Source organism: Tursiops truncatus, chromosome 17 (assembly GCF_011762595.2).
Source record: "Tursiops truncatus isolate mTurTru1 chromosome 17, mTurTru1.mat.Y, whole genome shotgun sequence".
Taxonomy (NCBI): Eukaryota; Metazoa; Chordata; class Mammalia; order Artiodactyla; family Delphinidae; genus Tursiops; species Tursiops truncatus.
In genome coordinates, this window is record NC_047050.1 from 54003861 (window position 1) to 54025682 (window position 21822).

The 21822-nt window shown below is 33.6% G+C and overlaps 1 protein-coding gene across 3 annotated transcripts in view; it reads right to left on the reverse strand.

Annotated features, from left to right (window-relative positions):
• CSMD3 (CUB and Sushi multiple domains 3) overlaps nt 1–21822 on the reverse strand; it is a 1081491-nt gene that overhangs the window by 843658 nt on the left and 216011 nt on the right. For all 3 annotated transcript variants that reach the window (XM_033843074.1, XM_019931944.2, XM_019931943.2), the window contains exon 4: nt 3286–3480. In XM_033843074.1, coding sequence (XP_033698965.1) covers nt 3286–3480 — 195 coding nt within the window. The remainder of the gene's footprint in view (nt 1–3285; nt 3481–21822) is intronic.

Genomic DNA, 21822 nt, shown 5'->3' on the forward strand with positions numbered 1-21822 from the left:
ACACTCTAAGCAAATGGCAGCCAAACGAAAGTGGATGTAGCCATATTCATATGAGACAAAAGAGAATTCAAACCAAAAAATGATAAGGAGACAGATATGGAAATACTATAATGATAAAAGGTACAATTCATCAAGAAGACACAACAGTTATTAATACATATGCCCCTAAAATAGGAGCACCAACATATATAAAATAATTATTAACAGAACTAAGTGAGAAACTGAGAGCAACACAATAATAGTAGGGGATTTTAACATCCCACTTACATCAGTGAATGATGATCCATAGAGAAAGTCAACAAGGAAACAGTGGCCTTAAATGAAACACTAGATAAAATGGACTTAATAAATTTATAGAACATTACATCCAAATGTGGAACACACAACCTTCTCAAGTGCACATGGAACATCTCAAGGATAGAGCATTTCTTGGAACATACAAAAAAAAGTCTCAGTAATTTAAGAAGACTGAAATCATATCAAACAACTTTTCTGATCACAATAGTATGAAACTAGATATCAATTACAAGAAGAAAGCTAAAAAATTCACAAATATGTGAAACATAAACAGCATGCTACTGAACAACTATTGGATCAATGATGAAATCAAAGGAAGATTAAAAAATACACCTGAAGACAAATGAAAATGAAAATACAACATACCAAAACTTATCAGATGCAGCAAACATGGTACCAAGAGGGCAGTTTATAGCCAAACAGCCCTACCTCAAGAAATAAGAAAAATATCAAATATACAATCTAACCTAAAAGAACTACGGGAAAAAAGAACAAATCCCAAACTGAGTAGAAGAAGGGAAGTCATACAGATCAGAGTAGAAATAAATGAAAAGAGACTAAATAGACAATAGAAAAGATCAATGAAATTAAGAGCTGGTTCTTTGAAAAGATAAACCTTTAGCTACAATCACTAAGGAAAAAAAAAGAAGAAAGAAGGTGCATATAAATAAAATCTGAAAAGAAAGGGAAGAAGCAACAAAAGATATCACAGAAGTACAAAGGATTATAAAAGAATACTACAAACAGCTATACACTAACAAATTGGACAATCAAGAAGAAATGGATATTCTTCGAGTCATACAATGTTCCAAGACTAAATCATAAAGAAATAAAAAATTTGAATAGACAGACAACTGATAAGGTAATTAAAACAATGATCAAAAACCTCACAAAAGACAAAATTCCAGATCCAAAACAGCTTTTCAGGTGAATTCTACCAAATATTCAAAGAATATTTAACACCCATTCTTCTCAAATTTTTCCAAAAAATTGAAAAGGAGGAATGCTTCCTAACTCATTTTATGAGGCCAACATTACCTTGATACTAAAACCAGACAAGTACACACAAGAAAAGAAAATTACAGGCCAACATCTGATGAACATATATGCAAAAATTATGTTACTATTAATGTTACTATTTATGTTACTATTAAAATTATGTTACAACAAATATTACTAAACTGAATAACAACAATGCATTTTAAGAAAGCATACATCATGATCAAGTGGGATTTATTCCTAGAATTAAAGGATGGTTCAACATCTGCAAATCAAGCAATGTGAGATATATATATATATATACACACACACACACACACACACACACGTATCTGTGTGTGTATATATACGTACACACACACACATATATCACATTAACAAAATGAAAAATAAATATATGTTCCACTCAATAGATACAGACAAAGCATCTGACAAGATTCAACACACATTTATGACAACTCTCAATAAAATAGGTATAGAAAAGAGTATTTCAATGTAATAAATGCCTAGAAGACACAAAGAAATGGAAAGATATTCCATGCTCAGCTCATGGATTAACACTGTTAAAATGTTAGAAGAATTAACATTGGAAGAATTAACACTGTTGAAGCATCCATACTACCTAGAGCAATCTACAGATTCAATGAAATCCCTATAAAAATTCCGGCAACATTTTTCACAGAAACTGAACAAAAAGCCCTAAAAATTATATGGAACCACAAAAGACACCGAGTGGCTGAAGCAATTCCAAGGAAAAAGGACAAAACTGGAGATATCACACTGATTTCAAATTACATTACAAAGCTATAATAATCAAAACAGCATGATATTGGCAGAAAAACATACATAGAGCTCAAATGGAGTAGAATTGAGAGCCCAGAAATAAAACTACATATATATGGAAAATTAATTTATGACAAAGCAGCAAAGAACACACAATTGACAAAGGATAGTCTCTGCGGTGAAAGGTACTGTGAAAACTGGACAGCCACGTGCAAAAGAATGAAATTAGACCGCTATTTTATGCCATATACAAAAATCAGCTCAAAATGGATTAAAGACTTGAATTTAAGACCCAAAACCATAAAACTCCTAGAAGAAAGCATAGACAGTACATTGTTTGTCATCGATCTTAGCAATATCTTTCTGGATATGTCTCCTAAGGAAAAGGAAACAAAAGCAAAAATAAACAAATGGGGCTACATCGAACTAAAAAGCTTCTGAACGGCAAAGCAAAGGACCAACAAAATGAAAACACAATCTAATGAATGGGAGAAGATATCTGCAAATCCTATAATAAATAAGGGGTTAATAACCAAAATAGAAAAAGAACTCATAAAACTCAACAACAACAACAAAACCTGATCAAAAAATGGGCAGATGACTTGAGATCATGATTTCTCCAGAGAATTTTTGTGGGCAAGATTCATGCATGAATTCAGCTAATGTTGAACATGTTCTGTCTTCCAGGCTATGTACTTTGTCTACATTAGTATATTACTATGTTTTCTCCATAATACAAGTGATCCTTATTAGTATCAATAATAAATTATACAGCATTCTTAATTTCACGAATTCCCATGCTAAACTCTCTAGCAGAAATCTTTAAAAGGTTCATAGATTCAGTCAATATTTCAAAATGAAAACAAAATCATGATTTTGACAGCCTAACTAAATTTCTATGCATCATAAACTCCATGTTTTTCCAGTACAAACATCAAGACACATATATACACAATGTATGTATAAATATGTATAGAAATATAAAAATATAATCCATTGTCTCATTTCACAAGTAATGTTGTCCTAAGTATTTTTCTTAATCTTTCATGTACTGTATGTGCTTTTTCTAAGCTTCAGATTTTATGAAAGAAACAAGCACCAAATATGTTTTGCAAATATACTGTCTGATTATCACTCTTATTTTTAAAATATTTTCATTATGTCTAACCAATATTCAGTCAACATAAACATTATTTTTTTCTTTACCTCTACAGATGGGAACAGGAAAATCCCATGAGGCTGTATTAACTGAACTGGCTATACAGGTGAGTTGAGGGTGGCCGTCAAGGATATATCCAGTTACACAGCTGTAGCGGATCTTGTCCCCAACATCGAACCTTGTACCATATAGCACACCTTTGGGTGGAATTCCTGGGTTTCCACAAGAGCTACTCTGCAATTCTATAGAAGGGAGGGAAAAGAAGAGTTTACAGTTATTTTAATATATATTTTAACATTTTACATTTATAAAATTATATGTAGATACAGGTGTCTTTTTTTTTCCTTTTAAGAAGATTTACAGAGAAATGGAAATGTCTGCTATTTCAATTACATAAACAGAGAAGTATGGGAAAGGAATGAAATTTTACTGAATAGATATTAGGTGTCATTCTTCATGCCAGCAAAATTTAGATACTTTATATTGTTTAAGTTTGTGGCTATTTTTTAAATTAGTATTTATTACTCATATTTTACAGATGAAAAGATCAATACCATTTATGTGGCTTCTTCAAAGTTACATTCTACTAACATAATAATATGCAAATCAAGTTTCATCAGTATGCTCTCCATTACTCTGATGCTTCTACTTAACCCTCAACCATGAATATTTATCTGAAAAAAACTATAGTCTGGGTGGAAACTTTTTTTCACTTAAATAAGAAAAATATAGTGCAGCAAAAAATGGACATATTTTTGAAGCTGGAGAGATTGGAATAGAATTCCAGCTCTAATATGTGTTTAACCTGGAGAATACAATGAGAATTATCATAGTAAGTGCATACATTTGTGAAGTTTTAATTAGATCAATACGCAAAATATCTGGAAATTGTCTGATATTCACCTATTGCCCTGTTATTTTATTAGTTGATGCTTAAAAGTATACAAGTATACAAACATAAGAGATTTTTTAAATAATAGTCATCTCAGAGAAAAATACATTTTCACTTTAAGTGAAAAAAATAGAAAAAATATAAAGAAATAGCAGAAGTTGGGGAGAATTATTTTTTTCTTATAGTATATTCTAAATTTTCTGTTATATTACCTTTACATTATATTACTTTTATACTACAAATAATAATCAATAGAAATACAAACAGTAAGGAATGAATGGACTAAAAGGTATTCCAGTTTGAGTAAAGTCTATGGCTTACTTAATAGTATTATACAAATGTTAATTTCCTAGTTTTGATAACTGTGCTATGGTTACATAAGCAGTTAATATTAAGGAAAGCTGGATAAGAATATGTATATGGGAACTCTGTACTATTTTCACAATTTACCTAAAAGTCTGAAATTACTGCAAAATAAAAAGGTAAAAAAGACATCGCAATGCAAAAAAAAAGTATGTTTCCAATTAGTCTTGATATTCATCCTATTTCAGTTAGTATTCCATGCAATATCATTTTACATTAAATCAAATAATTATAAACTACTAATATTGAAAATATCAATAACAATAGTAAGTAAAAATACAATACCAAAATAAAACACACTTCATAAAATGTAGATATAACTGTACAAAAGCAATCATAATTTATTGATAATTCGTACAGTAAACAAAGCTGAAATTTTATATTTTTACCCATAATATGCTTATAGTACTTTTGAGAGTGTTTCTTACGTGAATTTTTTTTTCTGTTTAATTTTTCAAGAGTATTGAAAAGAAAAAAATCAATGATGAATTTCCAATGAGATCAGTGAGAAGTGTATTGAGGATTCATAGAACTTGCTCTATATACATTAGAAATGAAGTATATACTTTTAGTTTAAAGCAATTATTTTAGGTTCTCAATCCTAGAAAAGAACTTGACGAATATTAATTAAATATCAATGGTTTCTATAAATAACAGGCAATTTCCTTAAGCTTCCTCACCATTTAATTATACATTATAAACTGATATCTGTAAAATATTTTAAAATATCTGTAACCAAGATTAATGATTTCTAATATCTCACTTTACTATTTCTCAAAGGCATATTTTATAGATTCATTTTCAGTAAAATTTAAAACATATTTATTGTCTATAAATTTTCAGCCATTCTTTACAAAATACTTTTGAAATGAACAGTTTATTTTGAGACAGTTAATTTTTTAGAAAATTCAATTGATTAATAGATGAGATGTTTGCTGTAAGAGATGGTGATTAATAGATGAGATGTTTGCTGTAAGAGATGGTAAGGTTAATAAGTTTTGATGAAATGAGTAAGAATTCAATCCCTTGAATATAGTAATAAAAAAGGAAATACTTTTAATGAAACTACCACTTGTGTCCTTAGCTTCAATCCACTCCTTTCCCTCTCACCCCTAAGAAATAATTAAGGTCAGGACTTCAATTATCATGAAGTTATATATCTAGGGGAAAAAGCAGTTTCCAAATTATTTTACAAGAAGTGGTTAGGTGTAGGAATGAAAGGAAGAAAGAAGCAAGCTCTAAATAGTTGCTATACTCAAACTTAACTTTTATTTAAATGAACAAACATGCATTAGCCAGAAAAAAGTACCTAAAGCAAAAGGAAAACATGAAGTCAATCAGTGAATTAATAATAACACTGGTTGGAATTTTAATAGATTACCTAATCTAGCCCTTGCCTTGTGGCTGAATTATTTCTAAACCAGAAAACAGATAAGAATTTAGCCTGTTTTGAAATGAAACTCAAAGAAGATAATTCCAAAATATATCTGGTTCTCACCTTCAGAAAGTCCTGCTTTCATTTGCCCTTGTTCTTTAACCTTCAAAAACAACCACCTACCCATCATTCTCTGTACACTGAGTAACCCAAGAAGACAATTATTAGGATGCTTCACATTCAGGTTTAATAGATCCCAATTCTATAGTCATTGATCATGGATTCTATTTTTTGTGCCCTCCCAACTCTTTAATTTGGGACTTCTCTCTAAGCTGTTTATATCCATTTTAAAACGCAGAGCCAAGAAAGATGTTTTATTAACTGGAAGAATTATATAACCCACCATTAAAAAACCTGCTATATTCTGATTGAACATTCACTTTTTTTAATTTTTTTTTTTCTTTGCGGTACACGGGCCTCTCACCGTTGTGGCCTCTCCCGTTGCAGAGCATGGGCTCCGGACGCGCAGGCTCAGCGGCCATGGCTCACGGGCCCAGCCGCTCCGCTGCATGTGGGATCTTCCCGGACCAGGGCACGAACCCGTGTCCCCTGCATCGGCAGGCGGACTCTCAACCACTGCACCACCAGGGAAGCCCGAACATTCACTTTTTATTCTTGATTTTTTTAAATAAATAGTGCTGCACATTTGAACTTTTAAATAAAATTAGCTTTTTCATTACTATAAGAATTTTGGAACTAGCTTTAGATTAATTTTTTAAACACTGTTTCTACCAGCTATCAAGAGTTTGAATTTCGGAAAAAAATGAAGATATACGTGGTAGGTCACGTTCAGTAATACAAATTACAAACTAATCATTAATACACATGGTATTTACAAAGTAATATTGTTTATTATGAAATCATTCTTAAAGAAAATAGAGATTTAAGCATAAAATAAGAATTTTCATGTAATTCATTAAATGTACATGCAAGATAACCACATCGTGCTTGTCACTTCAATGTGTTTCTGAAGCAGATGATTACATCTAAAAGCAGAATTGCTGAACAGACTACAGCTATCTTTCTTCACCAACAGATGACACATATATCAATCAAAAGGTTTAGGTGATTAAAATAAAACTACAGAACCTGATAAATCTCATTCGATATTCCATAATGCAAAGTTTAAAATGGGACTGGAGTGTGTTGGTGGGGTACTATCAAGTTATAGTCACCATACTGTTGGTTGAGAATTGATCAAATTTTTTAATGCAAAGATTACTAAATAAAAGAAACTCCCGGGGCTTCCCTGGTGGCGCAGTGGCTGAGAGTCCGCCTGCCGATGCAGGGGACACAGGTTCGTGCCCCGGTCTGGAAAGATCCCACATGCCACGGAGCGGCTGGGCCCGTGAGCCATGGCCGCTGAGCCTGCGCGTCCGGAGCCTGTGCTCCGCAATGGGAGAGGCCACAAGAGTGAGAGGCCCGCGTACCGCAAAAAAAAAAAAGAAACTCCCTATGTACTAAAGATTTATTTGAATTTACTCTTGGAATTATGCCACGAGATCATGTTTGTAAGACAAAACTGAAATACTTAGGGTGGACAGTTTAGTGAATTGAAAAGAAAACTGGAAAACATGTCTGAAGACTTTACGCTCAAAATACGTCTCTAAAAATGTCAGAGACCCTTTATTTAAATTTACTGCTCTATCCACAATAAATTATTGTGCATTTGTTGGAAAGATGTATATTTTATTTATCTTCTCTCTTCTCACAGATATTGAAATTATCAGCAAGTAACATGAAGGAATTTGGTAAAATAAACTATTCTAAAGTGTAAAGGATTGTTGATACAGCAAACAATTACTTGGGAGAGATCCAAGATAAACAAAAATCTAATTGAGTTATAGAAGTTAGAGTTTAGTGACATTCATCTATATTAGTTAAAAGGAAACAGAACAATAAATTACTTGGTAAATGACACAATTTATTCATCAGAGGCTCTTGAGGATTGCCATTAACATTGCTCTGTGATGTGTAACAGGTAAAGCAACACCACCTTCCTTGCTTTCTAAAAATGTACAATTTGAGAATGCTAATAGCCTTAATTGTTGAAATCAGCTCTGAGCCACACTTTGTTTTAAACATTCATTTTCCCACCTTACATCTCACAAAATACCCAACACCATATATGATTTCCCTCATTGTACAGAAAGGGAAACTGGGAATCAGCTTAAGAAACTTTTCCATGGCCACCCAACTAATGAATTGTAGACTTGTGGTTCAAGCCTGTGTCTCTAACTTAAAAGTCTTAGATCATTTCAAAATTGCATGCTGTTACACATGAAAAGTAGATATTCATTCCACAAATGTTTATTAACAGCTATCATGGGCAATATTTTGGGGATATAGTTTTGCAACTGACAGACATGTCAGTTTCTAAACAAACTGATGGGCGATGAAAAGTGGATACTGTACAACAATGTGGAATGGAAGAGATCATGGGGCAAGCAAAAGGAACCACCACCAAGCACACCAAAGGCCAGTCTTCATCCAGAGAAGGTGATGTGTATATGGTGGCATTGGAAGGGAGTCCTCTATTATGAGCTCCTTCCAGAAAAACAAACGATTAATTCCAATAAATACTGCACAAACCTTTTTTTTTTTTTTGCGTTTCGGTTGTATTTTTACCTTTCTTGAAATAATATAGCATAATATGCTGAAAATGTTGCTTTTTTCCTTCCATCTTCAGTATTAGAATGGTTACACAAAAATTCACCAATTTTGAGGTCTTTTATAAATGCACACTGATATGATGGCTGTCACATACAATCTAACAAAATTATTTTGAATGAAGTTAAAGACAACTAAGTGCTACTAGAGCCATCTTACGGAAAAAAACAAAAAACACTTTTGGCCAACCCAATACATATAAGCAGAGATTTTCATAGTATGTATGATATGTACTATGTGAGTTTATTAATTGAATACGAATTCAATTTAATATGAATAAGTGCATTAAATAGGATCACCAAAATTAAATTTGAAAAAGGCAAACAGCCAAAATAATGTATGCATACTATTTGGATATGAGAATATCGACTTTACAAGGCTGTAGATATGATTATATAAAACAATATATATAAGTAATTTATATGCTGAGCAAACACTCACTACATGGCAGGCATTATTATTAGCTCAACAAATTGCAACTTTATTATTATTACAATCAACTTTCCATTTGAGACATCTAAATTAGGTGTGATTAAGTTATGATCTACTAAAGATTGGGTCATGCCTTCACTGTGGACAAAAATGTCACCTGCTATATCAGGAAACAAAGGATGTTGCAGCCATCAAGCCATCAGCCACTGCAACCACCCCCAGCTGTGTACCCAGAAGGGACTGAGGATGGAGAAAACAGGAGATTGGCCCTAGATAGTTAAGGTGCAAATTAAAGGAATGATTTCAATGAGCCTAGATCCTTGCATCTTCCCATACACAAAAAAGTGCTAAGTTCATTAACTTGAGATGTCTGTTTTTTCTTTAGTTAACAGTAATCTTTTGATGTTCTGACTACCTGTTGTTGTGGGGTTTTTATTTGTTTTTGTGGGTTTTTTTCTTTTGCAAAAACTCCTATATATCCTGGCTCTTCCCTTACCTCGTCAGAACAGTCCCTCAGAACTATCTGAGAGGCTCTCTCCCAGGTTTAGGTCCTCAGTATGTCTGCCAAAAAAATATAATTCTCAACTTTCAGGTTATGCATTTTTTTAAGTCAACATCATTAAATGCTAATTATTCAAGGTGTAATCTCAACTCCTGGTAGAAGATTTGTATAACCAAATTCGCAAAGTGTCACTGATTCATTCATTCTTTCATCTCCTGGTTGGTATCATATCAAGCATCATACCAGGCACAGTGATTATAAAAAGATCTTTGATGTATTGCAGCCTAACAAAACCCCAATAAGTTAAAGAATAAAAAGTTAAAAATACAATTTAAATCCTGAAAGAGTATATATTATAAAGGACTCTAGGAGAAGAGTCATGTTTTCCTTGAAGAAATTCAATAAAACTCTACCAAGTAATTTAGAAAAAGATGAGTGATTTATACTAATAAACACATTAAAACAAACTTGGTTCTAAAAAAAATTCTGATTTCTTAGGAACACATGGATAATTGTGAAAGGCAAGATACTTAACAAAATATCAAGAGGAAAACCTCATCTTGAACACTGGAATGAAAATCAAATGAAAGAATAATGGATACCATGACTATAGAATTGCATAATTATTCAGTCATATAGATGAAGCATGATCCTGCTGAGATCAATTAACAATGCTTTAAAACATTGTAAAATTATATCTACTATGGGAAGTAAAACCATGTTGTTTGTACTTCTTACAGAAAATTAATCTCAGGGTTTTATTTTTCCAGATGATTAAAAATAATTTAGGAGAGCATAACATCAAGTTGAACCACCTAGCACCTCTCATCCTGAGACTTCAAAGCACTTAACTAATACATTTTTCAACTCTTTTTGTGCTACGAAATGTTCTTTTATTACAGATGCTGAATCATTTCATTCACACAGGACATCAATGGTGTTTGAGAATTCATTTGGAGACTGTGGCTTGACTAAACATTTTGTGAATATTTTGAATCAGTTATTCTATCTATCATGTCCCCATTGACTTTAATTTCAGTATATATAGCCAAATGGAATTTATTTCTTTGAACATTTGCTTTCTCACTAGCCTATGAGCATCTTGAAACGGGCTCTAATTCATCTTTGTGTATCACGGACTTAGTATTGATACATTGTGTAGTATTTTGTTGGCAAGCAAAAAAGGATTGCTCAGTTAATTGAGTTATCTCTAATAGAAAAATATAAAAGATGATCATCACACAGAGTTTGTAGGAGTAAATGTTTAGACACAAAATAGAAGAGTGTAACTGGTACATAGAAAAGAGTCATAGGCATATCATGTGTTAAACCTGCGTATAATAAGCACTGGAACACATTGGCAACATCTTGTATGGGTCAAATTACATAGTTGCATCATTCAAAATTGTTTTCTTATGAAAACGCATTAACTTCTATAAGCCAATTCCTAAACATGAGAATAATTCCTAAACTGCTGGTCATGCCACAGTCCTCACTGGGACGCTGAAGATGGAGCGAACATTAGGCCTCATTTGCGATTTTGAAAGACATCCTGAAGCTTCAAATAGGTTCAGATTTGGCAATCAAAAGGATAAATGCCCATTATTTTTTTTTTATTTCTTTAACCTAATGAAAGGGAAGTCAAACAAACTACTGGCTGATAAAGAAGAAATGAAAGCAAACCAGCACTGTTCTAACTAATTTACCTAAGTAGAGAATAGATTACTAGATTGATGGTGTGGGTGTGAGGAGAAGTATGCACATAAATTACAATGTATTTCAAGCAGGAGAAGGAGAAAAGACTACTGTCCCTTTTTTTTTTTTAATTAAGATAAATCTTCTGGTGGGCTGATAATATTTCCAAAGGAACTTAGTGTGAACCAGTGGAAGAGTTAGTGTAAAACCAAACATAAAAATGTGTAACATCATTCTGTTCTGATATTGGGGTGTAGGAAGGGCCCATAGGCAATAGAGGTAAGTTCTGAGAGTCAGATCAAGAGTAATGGTTAAATATAATATAGAAAACCCACTGCACAATATCCAGGCAGTCATTTACTGGATATGTACTTTTGATCTGTGAATAAGAGGCACTTAACACCTTTCAATTTCACATAGCAGTGCCCCTTTTTTGGCAAAATAAATTTTACCACCTAAAATGAACTTATGAAGAACAATATTGTATTTGCTTTGTAAACTAACTACCACTGTATTAAAAGAGATGGGTGGAAAGCTAATGAAATATAAAAAATGTTACGATTATTTAAAGCTAACTATATCCTGTATAGTTACCAGAATATTAACAAAGCAAAAGAAAAATATAGAATGGAGGCATATTAGCAGCATCGTCACTATAAAGTTTCTATAAATGGAATAATGCTGCATCTGGCAGGGGTAGCATTTGATAGCGTGATTCAGAATAACAGAAAAATATGAATAGACTTTCCTCTCTGTATGACAGAATTGGGACAAGTATCGGTATTAAGACTTTTTGGATAAAAGTAAATTAATTCTTTAAAATGATGTGTTACACTGATTACAGATAATTTACTAGATTATATATTCATTGAATATGAGTGAGAGATACCACTATATTTCAACAATTAATCAATTATCAAATAATTATTGAATCCTGAGGTATAAATATCAATGGGGTATAAAAATCATTTTCTCTTCTTTTAGACCTTATAACTCAATTGGAAAAGTAAGACATGCGTAATACAATCTTCTGGCAATTAAATAATAAAACTAATTCCAAAACCTGAAAATTTTTTAAGTTATATATTTATATAAAAGGAATAGTAGTATATGAAATGAGATGAGTAGTATTTTAGCTGGGGAGGACTCAAGAGAAGTCAAATAAATCACATGAATAAAGGCCCAGAGACAGAAATGTATAAGATGTGGTCAGGGCAATATACAAAACCAATGGCTTAAGCAGAATACCATATGTATGAGAAAACACTTCAGAAAAGAATGGTCACACTTCGCAGAGCTTTTAAGTTACCTCTCTTAGGGTCAATGCTATGCTAATGCTGCCAAAAGGCCCCCAAATGAAATGACTTAAATAGATAGTAGTTGTTCCCTCTGTGTGACTCTCTGACCAGTCTAGGCTAGGATGCAACAAATGGCCCGCAAGGCAGGTAATCCGATTCCCAATTGTTTTCTAACCTGTTGCTCTGTCATCCCCTTAGGCACTGTTGTACACTTGCTGAAGCTGGATTGCCAAAAAGGTTAAATTCCAGGCTACTGGGAGTTTAATCAGAGGATGTTCAGAGAAATTCTCCCTTCCTTCCCTTCTTGACACAACCCTTTGTCTTTTCTACACCCTTTGCAAATTCCAAGGTTTCTGGGAGATGGACAGCCATTTTATGTTTGTTTTGTTTTTCCATTAAGGCCAACTCTAGTTCCTCATGGATCACTGACCTGTTAAGGGAAGAAAATGAATGGTCAAATTAAATCTCCCCATGTGGATAAGGGAAGAAAGAAGAATATTCCACAATCAATGGTCATGGAAATAAATAGATCCTGTTGAACAGGAATTATGAAGACCCTCATACCCTTGAAGACCCTGCTTCTGCTCTTGAGAAGGTGCTCCTTTGTCTTGTGTTCTCTGTTGTCTCTTGGTGTTTCCTGTTGAATAGTTCTTCCTCGTCCATATTCTCTGTGGCAAAATTTGAAGTGGGTGTGGGAGAGTAGACTATCCTTGGGGCACACAGTTCTTATGTCCTACAACTGTTAATGCAGGTTTGGTGCCTGAAAATTGCCTTAAGGGCTGAACAACCAAAGAGTTTTGCAGATGAGTTCTAGGGTTTATTTGGCTAAAATTTCCTTTAAAAACTTAATAGGAACTGGTTTATTTGCTTCCAGTTATTTTCATGTGCCAGTGAACACTCTCCACCCACTCCAACTTGCTTTAACCACTTTTTTAAATTGAGACTACCTTGCATTGATCAGAAGCAATAAGCCTGGGCAGGAATGCAACATTCTTTATCTGATCCTTGCCCCAGGGCTGCCCTATAAGAAACTTAATAGGAGACTTTGATAAACCTTATCCCCTGCTGTACAGAAGCAGTTGGCTTTTCCAACCCATAAATCACCAGAATTTTAGACTCTACTTTCTTCAATCTCTTCTTGAAAACTGGCCAGTATCAGGCTGAGCTCTTGTCTTTGTTGTAAACTCTTGTCAAAGGCAGCCAGGAACAGGCCACACACCTTAACAAAGTTGTTTTTTTTTTTAACTTCACCCTTTCAAGCTAAAGCTTCAGTGGTCTGTATTCCAGATTGTCATAACCATTACTTCACCACAGTTGCCATAACTCAGAAAAGCCACCAGCCTTCCAGCTCATAATATGTTTCCTCACTACTACTCCTGACCACAAAACAGTAACACATATTTTAGGGGTTTTTTTTGTTTTTTAATATTTTATCTTTGGCTGTGTTGGGTCTTCGTTGACGCAAGTGGGCTTTCTCTAGTTGCGGCGAGCAGGGGCTACTCTTCGTTGGGGTGCATGGGCTTCTCATTGTGGTGGCTTCTCTTGCTGCGGAGCACAGGCTCTAGGCACACGGGCTTCAGTACTTGCAGCACGCAGGCTCAGTAGTTGCAGCACGTGGGCTCTAGGGCATGCAGGCTTCAGCAGCAGTTGTGGCTTGCGGGCTCTAGAGCACAGGCTCAGTAGCCATGGCGCACAGGCTTAGTTGCTCCGCGGCATGTGGGATCTTCCCTGACCAAGCCTCGAACCCGTGTTCCCTGCATTGGCAGGCAGATTCTCAACCACTGTGCCACGAGGGAAGTCCCTAGGTTTTTATTTTAATGCACCACTTCTAGTACAAATATTTCATCAATGCCAGAAATAAAAAACACTTTTTCAAGCAAAAGGGATTTAATACTGTTTCTAGGAACAAGTTCTAGGATGGACCTCTTGATTACTACAGAATCAGCCCAGTAAGGGGACTACTACCTTTAGGTCACTAATGGAATTAAGTTTACCTAGAATCATTGCCACCTCTCTACCAACCTCTGAACAGGAGAAGGAAACTGGAGAAGAGTCACTGCAATTATAATTCAAGGATCCACTATAAGAAAGTTTCAGAAATGTGGTTTTGCTTGTTTCTTTTCTAACATTTTCATATAGAAAAAGAGTGAAATGGAGATCGAAAGGTGTATCTGATCATACCACCTAATATTTAGGTATCTCCCCCCTTCATCCTGTTTCAGAGTTTACAGGTTAATCCTTTCGAAGTACCCTCATACAATCCTTCTAACTCTGCTTACAGAAGCAAATCCAATCTCCCACTTGATCAAGATCCTCCATAACCACACCCCTTTATACTTCTCCTAAATCTCCCTACGCTTGCCTAGTCACATGTTCTGTTTCAAATAATCAGTGCCCCTCAATATGATCTACTCACACTATTATGAAATATCTCCTTTCTTCTCTATCCAAATGTTTCTATCCTTCAAGACCATAATCAAGTCAGATATTATATTTTTCATGTGCATCATTAAAACTGCAAACTCTTTAATTTGGACATACTGGGCTCTCAATATTTTTTATGGTTAAAGAATTAGCTTAATTCAAAGATGAACTGGGAAGTTAGGAAAATATGAGAAATCCAAATTATTTCAAATCTCTTTGTGAATTTAACTTCCTTGAGGAAAAAAATTTTGAACCCTATACTGACAAAAAATACAAGACAATAATCTTTGTTGGAGGCAGGATTGGTGGGGAAGTGAAAACCAGGGCCTTCAGAGTTTCCTAGATGACAAGCAGTGAAATGAATCTTGACTATTTTACTATTCCAGAGTAATGTTCATCCTTTTCTCCCTATAGGAATAGCTCTGAAAGTGTGGAGGAAAACTAAAAACAAATAGGGAGCTTGTTCCAGTTGATTTGCGTTCTTGCAGTTGACCTTATCATTGGAAAAGGAAATACAGTAAAAGAAAGCTCCAATAATGAAACCAAATAAAACTGTCTTGGAATCCTGTCTCTGCCATTCACTAGTGTGTGGCCAAGGAGGCTTTCAATACTTCAGTTTCTTCTTTAGTACCATAGGCATTACCAAAATTTATTTGGGCTACTTAAGCAAATTAATAGGAATTATGATTTTAACTATGTTGTGAGTTTCTTGATATCACCACATTCTAACGTTCATTTACTGGTCACTTGTTTCATACTGAAAAGATGGCTGTTTGTACATGAACTCATTTTCCTCAGAAAATATGTATTTATGACACTTGAGTTCATTGAATATGTCTGATCTCATTCCATTCAAACCACATCACATTTAACAAAGGCAATGGTTTCTCAACAATGCATTTACATTGCTATTCAGTTCATTTACCTTCACTGAGATCTTAATATTTAGAATGTATTTTACCTTTATAAGCATTGACACCTATTAATCATGCTAACTAGTTCTGTTACTGGTTATAGCTAATGGTATAATACAATAGAAACTGCTTCACCAGAGCTATGAAAAACTAATTGAAACCAATTATGACAATTATCTCTCTGTTCAGTTGCCTGCACTGGACTGTTCCTTCATTCCATACTGTCAGTCTGCAGAGAATTTTCCTTGATGTAACCTATCCAATTGCATTTCAGGCTTTATTCAGTGAGCATGCATACTTCTGATTCAAATTAATAGGAGCTATGCATGGATTGAGTGAGGACTGGAGTTATTAGAATTGCAATATGAATATAAGTGAGAATTAAGTATCATTGGACTTTCTTATTTTAATTAAGTACCCAAACACTCTTAATCAAGCATATAATTAAATTTAAGAGGAAGTGCATTGTGTGCTAATTGCCATTAATAATATGCTTATTTATACATGCAAACTCTATAATGGAATATATCTCCAAACTATTTCTGAATGACAATAACTTACTTCTGCATAATGAAACTATTAATGAAATGAAACTATTAATGAAATGTATGAACTCACACAGGAGAACATCAATAATTATGCTTCTTTTTCCCAACCTTTTTTTTTTCTTATACAATGTATGTTTAGGAGATATTTGATTAAAACATAAGGAATTCATGTGCACTAAAGAATCTTTATTTTAGCTTTTTTTAAATTTTTCTTTTATTTTGCCATTATGTACATTCACAAATGACTTTTAAACATAGGTTATAAATTCTTTGTGCATTTATTAATTCATTAATATTTTCTAATTGTCTCTTGCTTATTAAGCACCTACTGCATGCCACACATTGGCCTAGGCACTGGGGATACAACAATGAGCAACATATTACCCCTTCTCTCAGGGAGCTTGTGAGCTAAACTTGCCAGCAGATGATGGAGAGGGGAAACAGGTCATAAATAAGGTAATATTTAGGGTACTATTAGATAATAAATGTTAAAGAGAAATACAAAGCAAAGAAGGAAAATAAAAAGTTTAATGGGGGAGATAGAAGCTTATTATGTTAGCTAGGGAAGGGCTCACTGACATGGTGACATGTAAGATCTGACTAAAGGAGGCAAAGGAGCTAGCCATAAGGACATCTTGGGGGAATGTATTCCAGGAAAGTGAACAGCAAATGCAAAGACCTTGAAGCACAGAATGCCTCGAGCATTCCTGGAATAGTAAGAATCCATATTAGTTCCAGTGGACTGACTGAGGGGGAGACTGGGAGAAAATTAGGTCAGAGAGTTAAAACAAGGTCAAATGGTATATGACTTTGAAGCCATTGTAAATATATCTTCAACTAATTCATTTGATATCTACCTCTGTCTCTCATATAACTATTTCCTGATTTTTGTTTTTTTAAGGCATATGAATTATTTCCTCATAATTTATTCTCTTTCACCACCCTAAACTAACCCCCTCCTAACACTGCTCCCATAAAATTGTGTTTGAAATATTCAGTGTTAACACTATAACTATGTAAATGCTATTCTTAGCATTCTTAGCAAAGCTATACATTATACATAAACTTTTGTTTTCTGCTTCAGTTTCTATTTTCTGTGAAGTTAATAATTTCCCTTTTTTATTTATTTCATGTTGAATAAAAACTCAACTTCAAACTCTCTGCCAGTTCTCTGAATCATTTCCCAATAAATTTAGATACATCAAGCCTTCAAATTCAATTGAAGAAAAATTTTCAAAACATTCTAGTCTCCATCTGAACAAGTTAATGTCTATTTTATGTTTCTGTTACCAGGAATTATTCTATATATGCCATTAAACTATCTTCTTAGTTGGATCCTCTCTTTCTTACATCCCACAACGTTCACTTTCTTTGTTATAATGAAGCACCTGTAGCTTCTTAAGAATGTGTGCTTAAGAGATCAATAATGCCTCATACTATGCCTCAAACAACGTGATAGTTTGGATAGGTACAGAATTCTAGTAAGGAAGCCAGTTACATTAGGATTTGGAAAGCAAGGCTCTGTGACAGTGCTGATCTTGTGAAGGCCAAAGCCATTCTGAATATTAGCACTTTGAATTTGCTCTTACTTTTCCCTATTTCTCTTGCTAAAAAATATGTATATAATCTCACAGCTTATGCTTTTTTTTTTGACAAAGAAGAAATTATTTCCATCAGATGTTCTGGATAGTTGTTGGTCCTTTCAATATGGAACTTCATGTCCCCTGCTTTAGAAAAAAATTTCAGATAATTTTCTCCCCTTCATTTTATCAATGATCTTTTTAAGAATGATTATTATTTGAAGGCCCTATTGGACTGCTCCTGTAATTATTGATACTATTGCTACCAATATTACTTTGTCTTTTCTTTCTTACTTCCTATATCTGTCTTTTCCCCCTTTTTTCTGGAAATTTTCCTCAAATTTGCCTTTAAACTCTTCTAACGACTTTTTCATTTTTATTTCATTTTTTTATTTCTAAGAATATTTGGTTGTTCTTTCTCCATTGCATCATGTTTTATATCTTTTTGAGAACATTCATATTAGTCTTTTTGGCCATTTTTGAATTTTTCTTCTACGCATATACAACTTGTTTCCTCAAAATTGTTATATTCTGTTTGTTTTAGACCTTAGATTTTATGCTAGAGAACTTCTTCAGAAGTTAGGTTATTTTTGTTTGCTAATACTTACAAGTAGTTAAGTAAAAGCTGAATGGATGCTCTGAGTATAGAGTTGGTACTTGATACCTGTAGACTTCATTATAGTCTATTTTCCTTGATTGTTTCGTTGAGAGATCCATTATGTCAGTATCTTTAAATATTTCCTATTGGACTGCTTAGATTCTGCATAAAAGAGTCTTTAATCATTTGCTTGGAGAGTACTGAACTGGTTGACAGGTTTCTGTGATTTAAGAGGTGAATGATGTGTGGGTATGTGAAGAAGGGGGTGTCAAAATTTTGTATGGAAACATTAATCTGCTTGATTTTTGTACTGTACCTCTCTTTCCAATTGTATCTCAGACTCACCATCCAAAGACTCTTCTACCTCCTCCAGAGAATAAACTTCCAATATTCAGTTGGAGTAGGGAACGGGAAGTTGCCTAGTTGCATGTTTTTGCTCTCTCACCACTTCTTAATTGGATTTTCAACTAATCTTCCTCTTTTAAGCATGACTTTCACTGCCTCTTTTATAGGTTTCTGGTGCCACCAATTCATGAGACCTTCTGGACATTCTGAGGTATAAACTGGATTGTCTCTTAGTTTTTCCCACTAGTGACTTAAGATTCAACCTTCCAGTGACTTCTAAGTCTGTTATCACTGGCTCATCTAATTACTACCTCCCAAATTTTGTTTGGTTTTAATCCTCCTCTACTATCTATATTCTTGTGAGTTTTTGTCATTTAAAAACTCTTTTATTTTAGATGGATTTCAGGAGAGAAAAATAATCAATGTGTTTAATTTTTCGTCTTCACACAGAACTCAATACCCAGCCTTTACATATCAAATGGAAAATGATGAATAAACTATATAGTGGACATCACTTGTTAAGCATAAGGTACATCAGGTTACAGGTGGATAAAATCCCTGTATAATCCTAAACCCAAGAGATCTAGTTCTAGTAAGATATTTCTAAATATACGTAATTATGTTTATGAATAAGGGTAAACATATTTGTAAATGAGTATGTAGTGTTCTAGAGGATCTGGAGTCATTAAATTAGCAAATATGTTGGATTTACCTGCGTACAAGTCTCATTTTAATGCAAATTAACTTGAATGTACATACTGTTTTACCTTCTGAGTCTAGGAAAACAACATAAAACAACCTTAGAATTGTAGAACAGAATGCCTGTTAATTTCAATAAAGTGAAAAAACATGAAATTTCATTGGATCAAGTACCAACTGTCTTTGAAAAAAAACTACACCAAAATAGCACATTATTTTAAACTTACTCATAACTGCACATGAGAGTGTTTAATATGATGAAAAAGCAAAGGATACTGCCATACTGCCTTGAGTTATCATACTCAAAAGTTAATACTATAATCATGCATAAAGGTGCATGTTAAAATATGTAAAATATTTTACCATAATTTTAAACTAAATATAATTTTTAACAATGCCATATATTTCTGAAACTATAAGACCAATTATTTTTGTTCCAGTTGTTTGTAGAATACACTGTTATACACAAAATATGTACTCAAAAATATGTAAATTAAAAAAAAGAAAAAAAACATTGGCAGGGGAGTGATGAACAGGCAGAGAACAGAGGATTTTGAGGTCAGTGAACTACTCTGTATGATACTATAATGATGGGCACATGTCATTACACATTTATCAAAACCCATAGAATGTACAACACCAAGAGTGAACTATAATGTAAACTGTGGACTTTGGGTGATGATGTACTACTGTAAGTTCTTGGATTGTAACAGGTGTACCACTCTGGTGTGGTTCTTAGACAGATGCTCAAGAAAATACAGGTTATAAACATTTTAAATCTCGTTGTTTCCAATTAGCAATATCATACCTACTAAGCTGTTCACTGTAATAAAATTCAATCAAAAAAGACAGCTAGGTTAGAAGGAAACATTCCACTATTAGGGTTCATAATATTCACTATATGCTTGAGGAAAAACTTGCTCAAATTCCTCCTAAATTCTGTGCCTGAGAACCACTGATGCATATATATAATTTTGTATTGAACTGTTATTTGCAGTTTTAAAAGCATATATGAAATGTATAAATCTAAGATGTATAATTAGATTCACTGTTGAATCTCAGAAAAATAGGGCACGCTGTGAGTATGTGACATCAAAGGGTATATGGGGACTCTGTACCTTCAGCTCAATTTTGCTGTGAACCTAAAACTGTCCTAAAAATACAGTCTATTAAAAATAAAAATGATACAATTGATAATAGTTTACACTGACGCCATAAATTTCAGTGGGCATCCATAATCCAACCCTTGCTATGGCTTATACATAGTGTGCAATCAAACAGATTTACTATATAAGATAGTGTTATTAAATTGTAAGTATAGGTTACAGAAATTTCCTCCATCTTCAACTGCCCCCACTCTCACTTCTCTACTGCTGTAGTCCCATTCACTTAATTACAGGTCATTGTGCCTCTACTTCATTGACATCAAGAGATTAAGAGCATTAAAATATTGTTTTTATATTGTCATATATTATCCCTGTAAAAGCAAGTCACTGATATATTGTTTTGTTTTGTTTTTCTTACTTATTAAGAAACCATCAGTACTGAAAACTATTTCCCATGACACTGACAGTTCTCCACATCACTACCCATTCCCCCACTCCAAGCATCCTTAATATCTTCTGTTTTTCAAGCTTCAGGTGCTTGTTAACAACTTTTATATTTTTTAAAAAATCATGAGATTGTCAAGTATCTGGAACAGAAGCAGACTATTGAGATGGCTTTACTCTAAACAACTTGCTCTTAGAAGTCAAAAAGAAAGAACTTTTGAACTGAGCCTTCAAATGGAATCTGTAGGTGAGAAAAAATAAGCATCTCAGTGATGATTGCAGTTTTCTTTTTTGAATAAGATTGCCAGATGAATTACAGGAAGTCTAGTTAAATTAGAATTTCATAAAAACAATGAATAATAAGTATAAACATGTCTTAAGTATTACATAGGGTACGCTGTATTTTTTTGTTGTTGTTAAATTTAGCAACCCTATTTTTTTTTGCAGGGGGAAGAGGGAATCATTTAAGGACTCCTAGAGGTAAACGGAAGAGGAAGGCTCACTAAATCACAACAGACTGCATTTCCTACCACCATTATGAGAAGAGACTTACAGCTAGATTTAACTGATTAAATGTTAAAGAATATAGTCTTTTGCACAATGGTAAGTATATTTTGGAATAAATCCATATCCACCAAA